The 17,171-nt window shown below is 57.6% G+C and overlaps 1 protein-coding gene across 3 annotated transcripts in view; it reads left to right on the plus strand.

The window, feature by feature from the left end:
- Nucleotides 1–17,171, plus strand: part of KLHL29 (kelch like family member 29) — a 267,976-nt gene that overhangs the window by 240,413 nt on the left and 10,392 nt on the right. For all 3 annotated transcript variants that reach the window (XM_016121718.2, XM_016121719.2, XM_016121717.2), the window contains one exon: nucleotides 9,529–9,667. In XM_016121718.2, coding sequence (XP_015977204.1) covers nucleotides 9,529–9,667 — 139 coding nt within the window. The remainder of the gene's footprint in view (nucleotides 1–9,528; nucleotides 9,668–17,171) is intronic.

Consider the following 17,171-nt stretch of genomic DNA (forward strand, 5'->3'; position numbering starts at 1 on the left):
AGGCGGAAGCTTCTGGCGGCAGCCAGGTGGCCCGGCCCACTCCTTTCCTGAATGTTCCTTTGCTGTCACATGTGCGGTCATTGCTGGGGCTTCGGGGAGGCCCGTGGCTCTGTTTGCAGACCCTCCAAGCCCCGGGTCAGCTGTGCGGGGGAAAGACTTCTCCCCACCCTGACCCGGGTCTGATTGCAGCTCTCTGGGGACCAGGCTATTACCGCTGCCCACTCAGACACTCCCATCCCATTGAGACCCCCTTTCCTCCACCCACCAGAAGCAACACTCACCCCGAGAGAGTCGGCCCGGGCTGCCACCATAGAGCTGTAGAAGCTCCAGGGAACTTGGAGGTGGCTTCCGTTCCTAAAAGGAGCCATGGGATGAAATGGACACCGTTATTCACCTTCGAGGCAGAGCTGGGCAGGAAAGCCTCGGCCCACAGTGACCGGGGCAGCTCCCGGGTCAGGCCCAGCACTGTCTTCCCTGTCCCTGGGTCCCGGGCTGGAGTCTATGGCTGGTGCCAAGGACGACCGTCCGACTGCGGGTCAGGTCACACCGGCGGGACTCCAGAGCGCTGAGGCTTGATGGAATGCTTTGCTTTCGCATGCCTTTTGGTCAAAGCCGTTCACTCAATCAGCAGATACCCTCCCGCTGCTCTGCTGAGGGGCCCTGTCCCCGCCAGCAACCCACAGTCCCAGGGCCTGACAGAGAGAAAACCACCTTGGCAGAGTGGAGAGCCCAATGCAATGCGTGGGACCGGAGGGTGGCATTTGGAACTGGTCTTACGGGATGGGGAGACGCTTTCTGGATATGGGAAAGGAGACTATTCCAGACATAAAGGGAACGGCCGATGGAAAAAGCGGCCTGGCTCCTGGCCCTTCACGTCCTCACCACACCTGTCACGACCCTGCGCAGTCATCGTCCCCTGGTGAGTGTATAACTGCACGTCACCCGGAGAAAGCTCAAGAGGAAGGGCAGAGAGAGGGGCAGCTGGGCGGCATTCTCCCTTCCACACGTGCACACAGTGGTGCTCCGTGGGTTTAGGGCGGCCGTGCTGGACGCGGCCTGGTGGGAGAGACGGGGGCGAGGCTCAGCCTCTCGGCTTCTGTGTCCGTGCAGGCGGTGGAGCTGCCCCACGCGCCCACCCCCAGGCAGCCTCTGCACGTGGTGGCGGTGCCCGCAGTGCCCACACAGGGCAGACGGGCCCCACGACCCGGGGCTGCCGCCGAGACACAGGCCCGGCCCCGCCCGCGCGGGACAGCTCCTCCCGGGTAATTACTGCCGATGAGAGTTTGTAAAAACAGTAGTCTGGCTTTATTATAGAGTCTAATAGGTTCAGCTTCTCAAGAAAAATAGACTGTCAGGCTAAATACATGTGGGAAAGTGACCGGGCAGAGAGGGGTATCATTAAAGGCGGCAGCTCAGCTGAAATAATAGGAATGGAGTGAAAGGTCCTGGGCGGGGAAACCAATCCGGAAGGGGAAGGAGCCCGGGCCCGTGTGCCCAAACGCTCCTGTCCTTCCCGCATCAGGATCTTGGACAGGTATGTCGTTGCTTGGAGCCCAGCACCTGCGGGCCACCCCAAGCCCCCACCTCTGGGTGCCAGAGACTGCGCTGGGCCCTGGGAACGTGCACATCTCTAGCCTACCAGAGCCCGCGGTCTAACCAGACAGAATGCGCCAGCACAGGGGGGAAAGCCTGAGCTGGAAGACAGGAGGTAGGACAGGATGGTGAGGCGGGGAGGTCAGGGGGACCCGCCTGTTGACCTTTCCAGGGACCTTCTGGGACCAGGCCTGAGTGCCTCCTCTATAGGCTGGCATGCGCCAAGGACCACCCTGGCCAGCGTGACCAGCAGGGCAGGGGTGGACGCGATCGATGGCCGGCGGATGGGGGCATGGAGAGAGTGGGCCTGGCTCCCCCCTGTGGCCCTCGAAGGCTTATTAGGATTTTCGCATCTTCCTAAAATGATTGTGGCCATCACTTGCATGATGGTTAAAGATAATGTGCAATACGAAAATCTAAAACGATGCTTAGGGTTTCTGCAATGACCGGAGGCACCGTGTTGCCCCAGAGCTGACCCTGGCCGGGCCTGGCAGAGAGGGTGGACACAGAGAGAGAGACATCCCTCCTGGAGGACCGTAGAGGGCAGGAGTGAGACCAGGAGGGGTCCTTATCCCACCCCCACGCGCGCACGCGCACACACACACTCATGCGCACGCAGGCTCGCAGGCCCGCTCCCGCCTGCCCCCTCGCCCCAAGCCCCCGGGACTGCCGGTTCGCACCTGTGATGGGATTCGCGGTGCTCTGAGCTGCCGTTAGCCCCCGCGTCTGGGGTTTCCGTTTCCCTTCCCTCTTCACCTGGGTAACTGAACTGATTGTACTCCCGGCTCTGGTTCACTAATTCTTGCAAATCCTTTAAACCTATCGATTTATGTTCTGGGACTGTGGCTCTTGGAATTCTTCAGAAATACTGGCCTTCGCTAAAGCAGGTTGGTGGGGTGGGGCTGCATTTCGCCCTCGTGGCATCTTCTGTCAGGTCCCCCTCTTCTCCTCCTCCTCCCCAGCACCTCCTCCCACCCTTCCTGGGGCAGGCGGCTGACAGTCCCAAAGCCCTAGCTGGATGGACCTTTCAGGGATTAAGTCTCCAGGAAGCTGACAGCAAAGCAAGGTTCTGCAGGATGTGCATGGGAGAGTTTAGGCTGTGGGGTTGTCTGTGGTTGTTGGGCGCTTTGCCCTGCTTGGGGATACCATTTCCTCTTCCGGGACGTGCTGCTCTCTTATTTCCAGAGCACGTCCTCCTCTTGGGTCTGCAGTGCTGGATGCCGAAGCCAGCTCCTTCCCATCCCCGCACAAACCGCCGTCTCACCCGGAACTCCCAGAAGCCTGGGTGGAAGGCAGGTCAGCCAGGGCCTCTGGAGAGAGAACAAGGGTGGTCATGTCGGCCAGTTGGGGGTGAGGAGCTCAGCTCCTTTGGGAATCCAGGGCCGTGAAGGAGGGGCCCAGGGCTCCCTGTAGGCCGCCCCTGCCCCAGGCTGCCCACTGGCCAGGAATGGAGGGTAGGGAGCACCCTACACTTTCCTCTCCAAATGAAGAACCCACGTGTGCGTAATGGCACATCGTCAGGCTCGGCACCTGGAGCTTCCTCTTCTCCGCCTGGGGCTGGGCTGTGTTGGGGGGCGTGGTAGCTGCCGCCAGCTCCCGACTGCGCCTTCGCTGAGCTCTGGCTCCCAGGAGAAGATGTCTAGAGTTTATACCTGCTTAGGGTACGTGTGGTACTGCTGAACTCGAGACTCGTCTTTATTCCCATTCTCTGCCAAGAGCTGGCTAGAGTCTCACACGTATTTGGAAATCTGACATCTTGCCCCTAAAATAATGAATGGTGAAATAGAAAACTGTAGAATGGGCAGAGCCAAAGACAGAGTGCAGGCCAGTGGCCCGTCATCACAGAAGGGCCTCTACTGGCAGCCCGAGGCCCCGTCAGTACGGGGGACACATCCAGCAATGAGGAGGGGGTGAGAAGTGGCAGCCGGCACCTGGCTTCTGAAGGCCACGCCCCGGGCTCAGCCCAGAGGCAGCTGTCCACAGGTACTCTGATTCCATCTCACCTGGAAGCTGGAGCCCGGCTGGCCTTCAAGGTTGATTCTGGACCCAGTTCAGAAAAGGAGAAGGTGGATGTGTAGAATCTGATCAGTTGGTGGAGGGGAGCAGAGGGGGCAGCAGTCAGCTTAGGGGCCCACCCCCTCCGCTCAGAGTCCTGCCTGACCAGCTGTGGCCCCACCGAGCAGCAGCAGCAGCAGCAGCAGGGGGACCCGTTTGTGGTGAGCCACCCTTTGTCTCCACGGTGTTTGCACACATCAGACCCCTCTGCTTCTGGGTGAATGATATCCTCCGGGCATGCACGACACAGTCTTCGCTGGGCTTTCTCAGTATATTTCACAACTGCTCTGAGTTTATAATTTTTTCAGGCACTCTATCAAATATGTGTCATAAATACCAATGGAATCAGAAGCATTTATCATCTAGCTGGGTTCTTACTTGAGCTCGGAGAAAAAATTATTTGGCCGCACAACCTTTCTGGGGGCTCTGATTTAATGGACTTCTCTGCTGCGAAGCCGCTGAAATCCGTCGCCTTTTAACATTTGACTTCGCTTCCTCTTTATTCCCACCTCAGACAGCCTTCTAGCCCAGCTGCGACGAGCCCATTAGTCTCTGACAAATAACTTGTGTCGTTTGGTGAAAAATATGTGGAAGTTTGGCTTCAATTTCATCTCTAGTCTTGGTTCTATTTGTGGCCTCACTCATCTCTAGACAAAGCGTCCAGCCCCAGGCCAGCTCCCTCTGATGCCACTTGGTGCTGGGTCCACAAAACCAGTTCACCCTCACCACGTATGATGGGGTTTGAGACCGGCATTTAGAGAGGTCCATAACTGGGTGTTGAGAATTAGCCTCGTAGCAGCACTATGCCCAATAGCCAAAAGAGGGGAGTAACTCAAGTGTCTATCGACAGATGAGGGGATAAGTAAAACGTGGTACATAAATACGATGGAATAATAGTCAGCCTTAAAAAGAAAGGACCTTTTTATATATGCTACAACAGGGATGAGGCTTGAAGACATTATGCTCGGTGAAATAAGCCAGTTACAAAAAGACAAATATTGTATGATCTCACATACATGACGAGATGCCTAAAGCAGCCAAATTCACAGAGACAGAAAGTTGAATGGTGGTTGCCAGGAGCAGCAGGGAGAGAGGAAGGAGAAGTGGCTGTTTAATGGGTAGAATTGCAGTTTTACAAGATGAAAATAGTTCTAGAAATTGATTCGCAACAGTGGAAATATACTTAACACTACTGAACTGTAACGCTACTGAAAATGGTTAAGATGATAAATTTTACCACAGTCAAAAATATTAGAGAGAAAGTTCTCTCAGCACTTGAGTCCATCATTTCTTCGTGCCTTTTACGTCAGTTGGTTCTCGCTGCATAACAAACAGGTCTGAGATTTTTGTGGCCTAAAACAACCACCTCTTATTTAAGTCATGGTTCTAGTTTGCAGTTTGGACTGGGCTCAGCAACCTGGTTTCGGCTCACCTGTTACTGGCGGGGGCTGGCTGGTTAGATGGTTCATCTCTGCTCCACGAGGTCTCTCAGCCTCCAATAGTCTATCCCGGGTTAGTTCAGATGGCGGTGGTGGCAAAGCCTCTTGAGGCCTTGGCTTACACTCACGCAGTATACTTCTGGTCACATTCTATGGTCCAAAGTAAGGCACAAGGCCAGCGAAGACTTAAAGAGTGGGGAGGTGAACTCCACCCTTTGGTGGGAGGGGCCACAAAGAATACGTGCGCTTTGCCACACCTCCTGTATATATGTTGGGCCCTGTGCTAAGTGTTGAGGATAAAACTATGAATCAAAACACAATTTTATTGTCCAGGAGGCAGACATGTAAATAAATCATGATGGCACGTAGTATGCTCTAAAGAAGTAAGCACAGGGTGCTAGGGGAGCATGTGAGAGAAGGCCGGAGGACATATGAATGTGATAATACCTTGACTGGTGTTGAAGAATAAACCATAATTAGCCAGAAGAAGAAGAGAGGCCGGAAGATCTGGGCAGAGGGGCAGAGAGGTGAGGGAAGGCTTAGAAGGGGGCCCTGCCTGGGCGAGGCTTCAGGGGGGTGCGAAGGGCGGGCCATGGACCGGAGGAGCTTGGAGAAGGGGGAGGGAGGCATCACAGAGGGCCCCCCCCCCGCCCCTGCTCAGCCTAGAAGGGTTTATTTAAGCAGAGGCTGATAGCTCGGCTGCTATGTGGGGGTGACTTGGAGGGAGAAAGGCCAGAAAGAAGGAGTCATCCTCGAAGGCTGCTGCAGTGACTCTGGGCGGAATAGGGCGGGGACTCAAATAGGACACTGGCATGAATGGGGCCAGAAGAGAAGGAACCCAGATCTCCAGGTGGTCGAAAAGGCGGGACTTGACGTAGGGGAGGGCGGGGGAGGGGCCAGGGACGCTGCCTAGCGCACAGGTGGGCCTGTGCTGTCTGCCAGGTGCGCAGCAAGGCGTAGTTCCCCACAGAGGGGCAAGGCCAAGGGCATGGGGTGGCCACGTGTGCGGGCAAGCGAGCGCACGGGGTCCCAGAGGCACAGGAGGGACGTCCTACTCAAGGTTGAAAAAAGTCTCCTCAAAGACCAGGAAGCCAGCCAACAGAAAGGGGTCCTGAGGTCAAAGCTTCACTCCCCCTCGGTGGGATGGAGCGCGGCACCACCTGCTGCGGGGTGCTGACCTGCTGCTGGGGACCACTCTGATGCCCCGGGCCCGGCCTGGCTTCACCCCAAAGCCTGCAGACCATCCGACCTGGGACGGGTGGCTGGCTAGAAGGATTCCCCAGGAGCCCACAGTCCTCCCAGCCCCTCCAACACTAAGGGGTGGTTCTTTGCCAAGACGGGAGTGGGCAGGGGGCAGCTTGTGCCCAGCGCCAGTGCTGGCTTCTTCCGGTGGATCCTGGTGCCAAAATGCCACCTCTCGGGCGGGGCACTCAGCCGGCAGCAGCAAGCACATTCAGACCAATCAATACTTTGAAAGCGCTTGGGGCCCTGCTGTGAAAAGGAAGCCCCTGGTGAGCTCTTCCATAAATTGAAAAATTCTTCTGAAACCGAAGCATCTTGCCCAACTATTCAACCCGGATTCGCGCAAAGTGGGCATAGAGAGCGCCTGCGGCTGCCGACCTGGATCTCCCGCGCCTCCCAGGCCCGCCCGGAGTTCCCCGGGGCAGCGGGCATTCTCGCGGCGGCTGCAGGTGTCGCCATTGCTGCGGCCTCGGTTCGGAGTGTGCCCAGCACGCTTCGGGGCTCAGAAGGAGTGGCATTTCGTATGCCGCTGTGTTCCCCCAGCCCCCGGAGCGCGGTTAGCTCCGCAGATGCGCGGAGCTGCATCTGTCACTCACGGCAGTGGAAGGACCAGGGGGCGACAGAGCAGGTGTCCTTGGTGTTGGAGGGAACTGAGCCCCCGAAAGCTGGGGCAACGGCAGCCAGCGTCGCCTAGGCTATTCGTGGCCAAGCCGGAGTGAGAGCCGGCCTCCGGTCCTTGGTATTCCAGCCCAGAGCTCTTCCCCTGCAGCTCTGCTTCGCTCAAGGAGGTGACATCATCTGCCTGGCTCATGGCTTGGGAATGAATTCAGTGTGTGGCTCTTGTTGGAGATGAGGTGCAAGCATAGCGTTTCTGCCTCCACCCAGCCCGGCCCCGCAGGCCGTCTGTCCATGCCCAGGCTACGGGCTCACGCCGCAGGTGCCCACTGCCTCGCCTCCGGCCAAGGCCCCGGGCACCACCTCCGCTCCCCCTTTACCCGCTGGGGGCCACAGCACCCACAGCCTGGACTCTCGCCTTGCTCTGTCTTTCTGTGACTGTTCTAGTTCAGGCCCCTGTCACTTCTCGCTTGGACCATGGCGCTCTCACCACCAGCCATAACGTGGAGCCGACCACCCGTGCTACGTGCCAGGCATGAGACTAACAGCTTTTGATTTTCAACAAAGAAGGAGATCGAGGCTTTGGGGACATGGATTAACTTTCCCAAGGCCACACGGCCTGTGCGAGGCAGAGTTCAGGTTTTCCCGGGTCTGGCTCTTTGGTCCAGCTCTCCACACGAGGCTTTCCTGCTTCTGCCGGACACTCCCCATCCTGCCTCTAAGGTGGCTGCCAGAGTGATTCACCTGCAGTCCAAGTCTTTGTCACTCCCCTGCAGAGTCCCTGGTGGTTTCCCGGTCCCCACAGGGTTAAGCTCGAGCCCCCTCCCAAGGCTCTTGCTACCCGACCCCACTCACCCACCCTGTATCTGCCTGGCAGTCACCCCCATGCCCTCCACCTGGTGCTCTGTGCCCTGCTGCTCACCTGAGCACCCTGTGAGCCTTCTGGGGCCCCCAGCCATGCTCACCCCTCCACACACCCCTGCGTGTGCCTCACTGCAACTCCGGCTCAGCCTGCGGCGGGGGTGGTGGGGTCCGCGTCTTGCGCCGCCCACACACCTCAGTCCCCCCCCGCCCCGTGTGCAGTGTGCTCCAGGACCCCCACCTCACTGTCTTCCTTGGTCATCAGCAGAGCCAGAGCCCAGTGTGTCCTCATAAATTGGGGCCTGCCTGACCTCACAGTCCACAGGACTTTGCCCATCCCAGAGCCTGAGCATCTAATCTTCTCGGGGAACAGAGCGGGAGCCTCCTCCATCCCCATTTCACAGCTGTAGAAACAGAGGCCCTGGGAGTGCAGGGGCTTCTCCACAGACATATAGGTGCCACAGGCAGACCTGGGCTCAGCAGGGCGTCTTGGCAGGCAGCTGATGCTGGCCTGTGTGCAGCACACTGGAGGGTTCAGCACAGACCTGGGGGGCTTAGAGGGCAGGGCTCGGTGCTGCAGAGCGCCCTCTCCCATTCACATGCTTGGTCCTCTGGGTCTCTGCTGTCCAGCTACCAGCAATGCTGAGGGCGGGCTCTGCTCAGGAGTCCAGGGGACAGGCAGGCAAGGCGAAGGGTATGGGAGCATTGGTCATCTGAAGTCCCTAACTATTGCAAATGAGTTTATATAAACTAAGCGGGGCGGCATTCCGGCCCTCCTCCTTCCCCTTTCTGAGCCTCGAGGTGGGTCCGGGAGAAGTTTCTGACATCCCCAGGGTTGTGGGTCTGGGGCACTCTTTGTGCCAGCCCTGGGCGGCCAAGACACCAGGCAAAGGTAGGTGTGCATGAGGGTGGGACGGCCCCAGAGGCCACTGGCGGGACCTGCTGGAGCTGTGAGCCAGGCTGTCCCACGCTGAAGCCCCAGGCAAGGGCGGGAGTCCCAAATGACCCAGGAAGCGGGAGAAGGTGCAGACGGTCCTGCCCTGGCTCCAGCAGTCCCCGAAGCGTGACACGGAAGGAAATGCTCACAGGCCTCTCCCCGCACCCTCCTTTCAAGGGACCCCTCCCCACGAAGCTCTGCTCAGCCGCGGCTGTGTCTAACATAAGGGACGCTGTTTTTGCAGGTTTTCTGGTTTTTATTCCTTTGAACCATATCCAGCCCATCTTACATCACAATGCCATGCTTTACTTGGTATCAAACACATCGGCACTCATTGGCATTTGGAGAACTTGTTCCGTAGTGGTATAACAGTTTTTAGCTGTCTGTGATAACGTATTCTCTGTTTCCAATTGTCACTATGGGACTCTTCTCCCCCGGCCTTTCAATTTCTGGGTTAGATTTTTTTTTTTTTTTTATTGTATTTGTTTGTTTTTTGGTTTTCAGTTTTGGTTTTTCGTTTTTGTTTTTGTTTTTTTGCTTTTTAAAGTTGTTATTCCTTTGGTTATGTAGTCCTTCCCAGTTGCCGCTTGTTTACGCATTATGTTTGTGACTTCTTTTGACTGTCAGTGTTGAGCCAGTCTTGCCAAGAAACAGTATCAAGTATTTTCCTATTTCTCTACTTCTTGAAAAACAAAAAACAAACAAAAAAAAACTTTTTAATTAAAAAAAAAAAAAAAAAAAACTCTTAATGGGAACCTGGCCCTGTCTGTCTTCTCTGTTCTGCAGAAATGTTGAAGGAATTGAACCTGCAACGCAGAGCGAAAGCGTTTACAGACCTGAAAATTGTTGTTGAAGGCAGAGAGTTTGAAGTCCACCAAAATGTTCTAGCTTCCTGCAGCTTGTATTTCAAGGACCTGATTCAAAGGTTTGCCTTCCTTCCAGCTGTGGTCGGGTCTGTTCCTTTGTAGGACGCTTTTGTGTCGCTTTTCTCCTCCCCTCTCTTGCAGGTTCCTGAAGCGTGACTCCCTGTCACAGAGCCAGTAGCCATCTCTCCTCCTCCTCCTCCTCCTCCTCCTCCTCCTCCTCCTCCTCCTCCTCCTCCCCCGCCCCACAGTGCCCTCTCACACACAGCCTCAGAGCAGCCACTGCCCCCGGCCCGCCCCACACAGCTTCGCTGGTCCCCGGGAGCCTCTACCAGCCGCAGACGACACCCCGCCCCGCCCCGAGCATCCTGCGACCTCAGCGGCTCACAAGCCCTCCCTGAGCTTAGGAGGCCTGTAGACTCCACATTAAGGGACCGCGGCACACTCGCCCCCACTGGGCCAGCACGGGGTCCCCGGCACCATCGTCACTGCTGTCGATGGTGAACTTAATGCCAGGGAAGCACATCGATCACACCATTTCCTGCTGAGGAGCACGAGGTGCCCAAGGGGCCACTTTTCCGCAACCCAAGTCGGGGAGAAGAGACTTGTAGCCAAAGCCTCATTCATGCTGCATGTCTTGATACTTGTACACTGAGCCGAAACCGGCATTGTCTGAGCCCAGACCAGGTGTGTCCTAAACACGGTCTCTCTCAGCCTTTGCTCCCTCCCCATCTGCCCTCTGCCCCGGCTATTTCTACCTGAATGAGTCTTAATGGTGCATGAGCATCTTTTTTTTTATTTTTCCATTATGTTGATTTTTTAATTTGTCTGCTTCATACCCTTGCAAAGAAGTCAGGGACCACCTTCTAGCTCCTTAGTGAGGGAGAGCAGCCGAGGGGGCCGGCCCAGGGTAACACTCCTGTTTCTCTCACCCACCAGCAGATTAATGCCGCTGCTCATTTTGCCTTGCAGCCTCTCCAGGGTGGACGCTGAGCCGGGACTGTGCTCAGAGTGGGAGGACAGGACCTCTGCTTGCTTCCCAATGCTGTGTTTGGACTTGCCAACTAATCCCAGAGTGACTGTGTTTTGTTTCAGGATGGCACACTGGCTGGCATCTCCTTTCCAATCCGTTGTGTCCTTTCACTTAGAGCTGAGCTGCCCGGCGTGCAAGCCCCGCCCAGCCGCGCTGGTCCCGGCCGTGCAGCAAGGGGCAGGCTCTTTGTGACTTCCAGTCTCATGGACAGCTCGGGTCTCCCGCCCCTGCTGCTTGGGTTCTCTCTGTCCGAGCGCAGCGGTCAGGGGCATGCGCTCTGGGGCGAAGGGGCATGTCCAGCGGCTTCTTCGGGCCAAGGGAGGTCTTTGTGCTGCCACTCTTGGCAAATTCTGAAGCTGGCAGTGACCAGCACCTGGTTGCTGAATCGTAGGTGTGGCATCCTGCGGCCTTGGTCCCTGCTCTAGACCAGCCGGAGAGCGCAGAGAGGGCAGGATGTAGGGGCAGGTTGGTTCTCGACGATGGCCCAGCCTTAGGCCACAAAGATGTGGGCAGGAGGAGCACAGGAGCCCTTCGAATGTCTTCTGAAACATTACATGTAAAGCCAAACTCACACGCAGCGGGAAAGAGGACAGCACTAGGTGTGAACCCAAAGTAGTGAAGGCTTCTCGGACAGGCCAAAAAGAAGGAGGAGAAACATTCCAGGCAAGGATTGGGTTGCCCAGAATGTTCTAGACTGCAGGGAATGTTCTAGAATGTTCAAGAATGTTCTAGGCAAGAGATGGGTAGCCTGGAATAAAAAGTTGGGGACAGAGATAGGGATGAGCAGTGGGGAGGGAGAGGTGGCCTTTTCAGAGATGGGTGTGAGCTGAGGTAGGAAGGGCAGGCAGGCCCCGACTCTGGCGTAGGGCTCTAGGCTTAGTCCGAGGCTGTGGGGGCCATGAGGAGCAGGGAGGAGGGATGCTCGTCCTAAGGTGAGAGAACTTGGGATGCGCCTTGGTGAGCCTAACCAGACAGGGCCGGTGTTGGGGTGAAGAGGCAGTCGCTGGAGGAGAAAGGGCACCCTCATGGGAGCTAGGAGACCCGGGTCCCACACCTGACTCTGCCACTTGTCCTGTGATCTCAGGCAAGTCACATGCCCCTCTCTCAGGCCTCAGGTTTTCTCATCTGTAACACAGGAGGTCGGCGGAAACGATGTCCAGGTTTCCTCCCAGCTCTGACATCCCAGTGACAGCAGGGCATGGGCAGGCCGGCCCTGGAGAGCCTTCCCAAGTACGAGCTCTAAGACATGAGAAGGGAGAGGGCACAGGGAGGGAGGCGGGTCCACGCGCCAGTGTCAGGAGAGCAGGGGCGCGATGACGAGCTGAGCGTTTCGTACGTCACGTTTTAGCAGCCCGAAGGACACCCTCGCAGAGGCACCTGCTAGGCAGCCAGACGGATGGAACCCAGAGAGGTCTGCGGTCTGGGCGGACGGGGCTGGGTCTCCAGGTACAGCGGGGTGGGGGCCTCAGGGAGGAGCCCAGAGGCGTCGCTGCGATTGAAGATCGAAATGCTAGCTTGTAGCTATTTAAAATTTTTGATTTAAAATTTTTTTAAATTTTTAAAATTTTACTTCCGTTGCCCTAACTGCGAGCACACGCCACCACTTCTGCCAATGGCAGCAAACAAACGCCTTCTGTGAGGAGGGAAGTGGACTCGCTCTGGGAAGATGACTTCCTTCCTGGCCCTGGAAAATCCTCGAGAATTTCACGTTCTTAGAGGTCAGGGAGCAGCCGATGTCGGTGCCGCGTCATTTCGGCCTCTTCGGGTCTGCGGCCCTGGAGACTTGATGCGCAGTGGTGGAATGGCCTCTCGGGGACACGTGGTTCTGCCCGCTGCACCCCAGGCCGTGGCTCCCCTGGCAGGTGGTGGCACTAACAGTGAGCACAGGGAGTAGGGACGATCTGTGGGACACGATGTCCTGGTCCTTACTTTCCTGAGGGCCTAGGCGAGCGCCGTCAGGGCCACGTAACCCGCCCTCTGCCATCCCAGGACCCCTCCCCACCTCCAGCCTGGAGCAGGCGACATGCTCGCCACTTTAGTCCCAGTGTGGACGCTCACCAGGAGCCACGGGACACACATGGGGTCCCACAGACTACCCCTCCCGTTCACTACTCTGTGTTTAGCAAACAAGCAGGGGCCCCTTCTGGGTGTCCAGTCTCACCTGAAGAAACCCCAGACAAGGTGGGCTCTGCCGTCGCGGAGCCTACAGTCTGCTGAGGGAGAGAGCAGGGCAGGTGGCAGAGTGGGAGGACGCAGAAAGAGAGGTTTAACACACCCCAGAATTATGGAGAAATGGGAGCCACGGGGAGAGCCACGACGGCTCTTGGCAGAAGGGATTGTGGGAAATCAAAGTTTAAAAAAAAAAGAGAGAGGGAAGATTTCAAGGCTCACAGGCCAAGTGCTAACTCTGTGTGAGGGAGGGGAGTTCAGGGACAGCCAGGCAAAGAGGTGGCATCTGGCAGGGGGTTTGAATCACTTCCGAACACACTCCCCCAGTCCAGGTGAGGGAGGAAATGCACAGCCCGGAGGAGGGCTGTCCCCTCATCATACCAAATGGGACAGACACCTGGCCCGCCGCCTCCCAGCTAAAACCCTCACCTCGCGAGGCCTGTCGGAGTCAGTGAGAACTATAGCCTCTGTTCATAGCAAATGGAAATGGATGGACAAATGATTTGTCCACGTTGATTTCACAGAACCCATGGACAGGCTCGGGGCTGCCCGTCCATCTCCCTCTCCAGGGGGAGCTGTGAGGACCCAGTGGCACAGGTCCTGGATGTAGGGACACCTGCTAGACTTCAAAGCTCTGGTCAAGCCGTGTGCCTCTCCCCTCCGTCCTGGTGAAGTCGGGCATCCGCGGGGGACAGTCTGCCCTTTTCTTGGTAGAGTGGACAGGTGTGGCTGGAAGACCCGATAAAAGGAGCGAGTAAAACATCTCGGATGCTGGCGGAAGGACGTCAGCAGACCTGCCACCAAGGCGCCATGGGCGGGCCAGGGCGCACCCAAGCTGCGACGTCCTCAGGACACAGGGAGATGGGTACATGCCACGTTCGTGCCCTATGCCCAGGTTCCTATGCATGGAACAGGTGGGCATCACAGCAGAAGGGGGAAGCCGTCCTCCTGAGCAGAACAGGGGCCCAGCCACACGCGTCACCTGCTCAGTGACCATCTTCCCCCCGCCACTGCCCCGCAGTTCCTTCCCAGGATTCCAGCTGCAACTTGCAAAGTGAAGGCATCTGATCACTGCGGCGTGTGCAGGGTAGAGGAGGGACTCTGCCCTGAGGTCTGGAGCGGGCAGGCCTTCTCCCGGGTGAGGGAGCTGCTGACGGGCGGTGTTCTCAACGTCTTAATATTCGGGACGAGGCCTTCCTGGCACATCCACAAACGCAGGCCTGCCGAGCAGAGGCTGTGTCCCATACGCGGGGCTCTGTCCCGGCTACACCCTCTCTTGGGAGAAAGTGATCCCGGGAAGTTCAGTCTCCTGACAGAACCCATGGGCCCCGCGCGGGCTCAGCAGCACCAGCCTGCCGGTCACTCCCACCCCACGCCCACGTGTCAGGTTCATAGTCCCAACCTGGCGAGGTTATTGCTGCCCTTTCCTGCCTCGCTCCACCTCCCTCCAAGGTCATACCGTGTCCCCAACTGCCCAGCCCCTCCTCAGATACTCCACTGGGCTGAGTGGAACAGGATACTGGGGCCCCGAGGCCCAGCTTAGGGCAGGGGCAGATGGCCATCTGTGGAGGACATGGCTCTCCGTCAGTGACCAGGCCACCCATCATAGGCGATGCCTCCCAGAGTCTTCCTCCTCAGAGGGAAGAGGCCTAAGGAGAACTGATGTTCAGTCCCAAGACTGTCTGATGGTCATGGAAGACGAGTGACCACCAGCCTCCCACAGCCCCCACCACTGTTTGAGTCACCCCCGAGCACCCGTGTGGAAGACAAACGTGCATGTGTGTGCAGGTGAGCTGCACAGGGCCTCACTGCCTGGGGCCTCGCCTCTTACAGATCTTGAACTCGGACACCTAACAAAGGCTCCATCATGTTCCTCATTCCTCTGTGGCCAGGTGGGATGGTAGCTCAGCTCCCAGGCCTGGCATCTGGCCACTCCCATAGATCCTTTGCCCAGTGGGCCCTCCTGTCCATGGGGATGTCTAGAGGAACAGAGCCACAGCCATAGGTCATAGGGACAGTGGTCCTCTCCGACCCTCAACAGCACCTGTGAAGGTCAACATCCCGTATGCCACCCCCTCCCAGGCAATCCTTGTGCTCCTCAGTCTTGCTCGCACCACCTTGCCCCCAAAACCCTGTCCCTGCCCTAGATTCTGTGCAAGACAAGCGTGTCCCACCAAGTACAGCCACACAGGTCCCCTCGGACCCGGGGCCGTGGGCTCCACTGGCTATCACCTGCCCAACAGCCCTCTCCGCAGGGGGTTCCACAGTTCTCGGGATCACACGTCGCACGCACATCGATGCACGTGCGCGTGTGTGTATGCTTGTGTGTGGGCGTGCATCCTGAAGTCCCACCTGGGCTCTTCCCTGAGCCGGGGCTCCTCTGCTGAGGACTCACGGGGAGACGGGAGGGCAGTCCGCGGGTGGAGGCGCAGGGGCTGGGGGCCTTGGGGGAAGGTGGACAGCCCCACTTTGGCCCCTCGGCCCAGCCTCGGCTGTGGCCCAGTGTGACCTCTGCAGAGCATGAAGGGCACGAAGACAGGCCAGACAGTGGCACGTGGGAACAAAGACAGAGGCAGCGAAGAGTTACGAGTAAGGGGTTGACCAGATGGCCCCTGAGGCCTGCAGTGTTCAGAATTCTACGATTTCAAGTGATCACAGAACAAACCATTTTCATACTTAATGAAGTCACACAAGCACGGAGATCCATCCCGACGGCAGAACAGGCGTGTTCAGTCGCTTTAAAAGTCATGCACACGGTGTACGTCCATGGGTTTGAGACGGGGCTCTGCTGAGACCCTCTGTTTTGCAGCAGCTTCCACTTTCTGGGGCTGCCCAGGGCTGGGAGGCAGAAGGCCCCTTCAGGCCCCTGGTCGGATGAGCCGTTCCGTGGGGAGGGGCGCCCTGGCTGCCTGCTCAGGCCTTGGGGGCCAGTGCCTAGCCAGACAGAGTGCCGATCTCATGGTGGCATTTCACGTGCTGTCATGCAGAGCAGTCTCCTGGGGAGGGAGCTTTTCAACCTCTGTCACGTCAATTCTCCACAGGGCTTTAGACCCCATCCAGTTCAGTCTTCTTGTTTTGCAGAAGAGGAGCCTGAGGGCCAGTGAGGTCAAGGCTGCCCGCCTGTTGGGGGGGCAGAGCTGTGGTACCCAGGTCCCCTAGCTCCCTGCCCACGCAGGAGTCAGCCTCTCTCTGGGGCTAGCCTGCTCGGTTGCCGGACACCTCCACACCCCACTGCCAGCCACAGGTGCACCCAAGGGACCAGGCAAGAGAATATTGGCCCCCAGCCTCCTCAGGAGTGGGGGGAATGCAGAGGTCACTTCCAGCCACGTGTCCGAGCCCAGCCCTGGGCAGGACCGGGCTTGGTGAGAGAAGCAGGGCTGGTCAGAGCGGCCGAGACAGGGTGCCAAGCCGATCGCCTCTGGGAAACCTGCCTTCTGATTCTTAACGCTCTGGGTGTTTTTCCTCCTGGTCACTTCTTTACGGGTGTGATTTTGCTTCATCTTATCTGTTTCCTTCCAGGTCCAGCTTTAGGGCGCGGCCGCCAGGCTTAGGAGCCTTTGCAATGGTTTCGTATTTCTGTAGACACCAGATATAAACATATTTATATATTTGTGTCCCTTCCCTGCTCCCCCCAGTTCACAAGCCCGATGCACACTCTACACGCAGGCCACTCTGACCTCTGACCCCGTGTTCCATGTGGCAGGAGGGCCCCGCCCCGGGCCAGGTCCCAGGTCATGGCTGCTGGCTGTCTGTGGCGGAAGTCCTTGGTTGTTCCCCTTCCCCTCCTCCCAGCTCTAACCATTCTGTCCGTCTACCTCGTCTCGTCCTCAGTTTCAAAGCAATGTCATGAAGGGCTTCCTTTCCATGCCTAAAAGGAAACAATATGTTTTTGGAAAGAGGTGGGGTTGGAGTCGGGGTGCCGGGACAGCTCGGGGTCCTCGGTCTTTGAGGCGACCACAGGAGTCTCCGGATTGGCTGTGATCACAGCTGGTTGGGAGCCTCAGCCACGCTGGAGAATCTCCCACCCGAGGCAGATGGGCCCCGAGCCTGGGATCTGCTGGCCTTGTTTGGTGGGGACGCCGGGCCAGCAGCAGGGCCAAACCGTATTGTTTCCCTTTGAGGCCAGTCCTGGTCCTCGTCCCCATCCACAGCTCATGCTTTTTGATTTGCATCTTTTTTTTGCATGGACATGCCAAGTAGTGATAAGCAGGGTTTTCTGTTCTTTTGGGCGTCTCTGGTCAGACTCTTCTCTTTCAGATCCCGTGTAAGGTCGTTAGGTTCAGGTGTGTCACTGCCGTGTCCCTTGAGTCCTAAAATGAAGGGCGTGACCGAGGTGTGCAGGGAGATCTAGCCCTGTGAGGAGG

This window comes from Rousettus aegyptiacus, unplaced genomic scaffold, assembly GCF_014176215.1.
Source record: "Rousettus aegyptiacus isolate mRouAeg1 unplaced genomic scaffold, mRouAeg1.p scaffold_m13_p_7, whole genome shotgun sequence".
In the NCBI taxonomy this organism is placed as follows: Eukaryota; Metazoa; Chordata; class Mammalia; order Chiroptera; family Pteropodidae; genus Rousettus; species Rousettus aegyptiacus.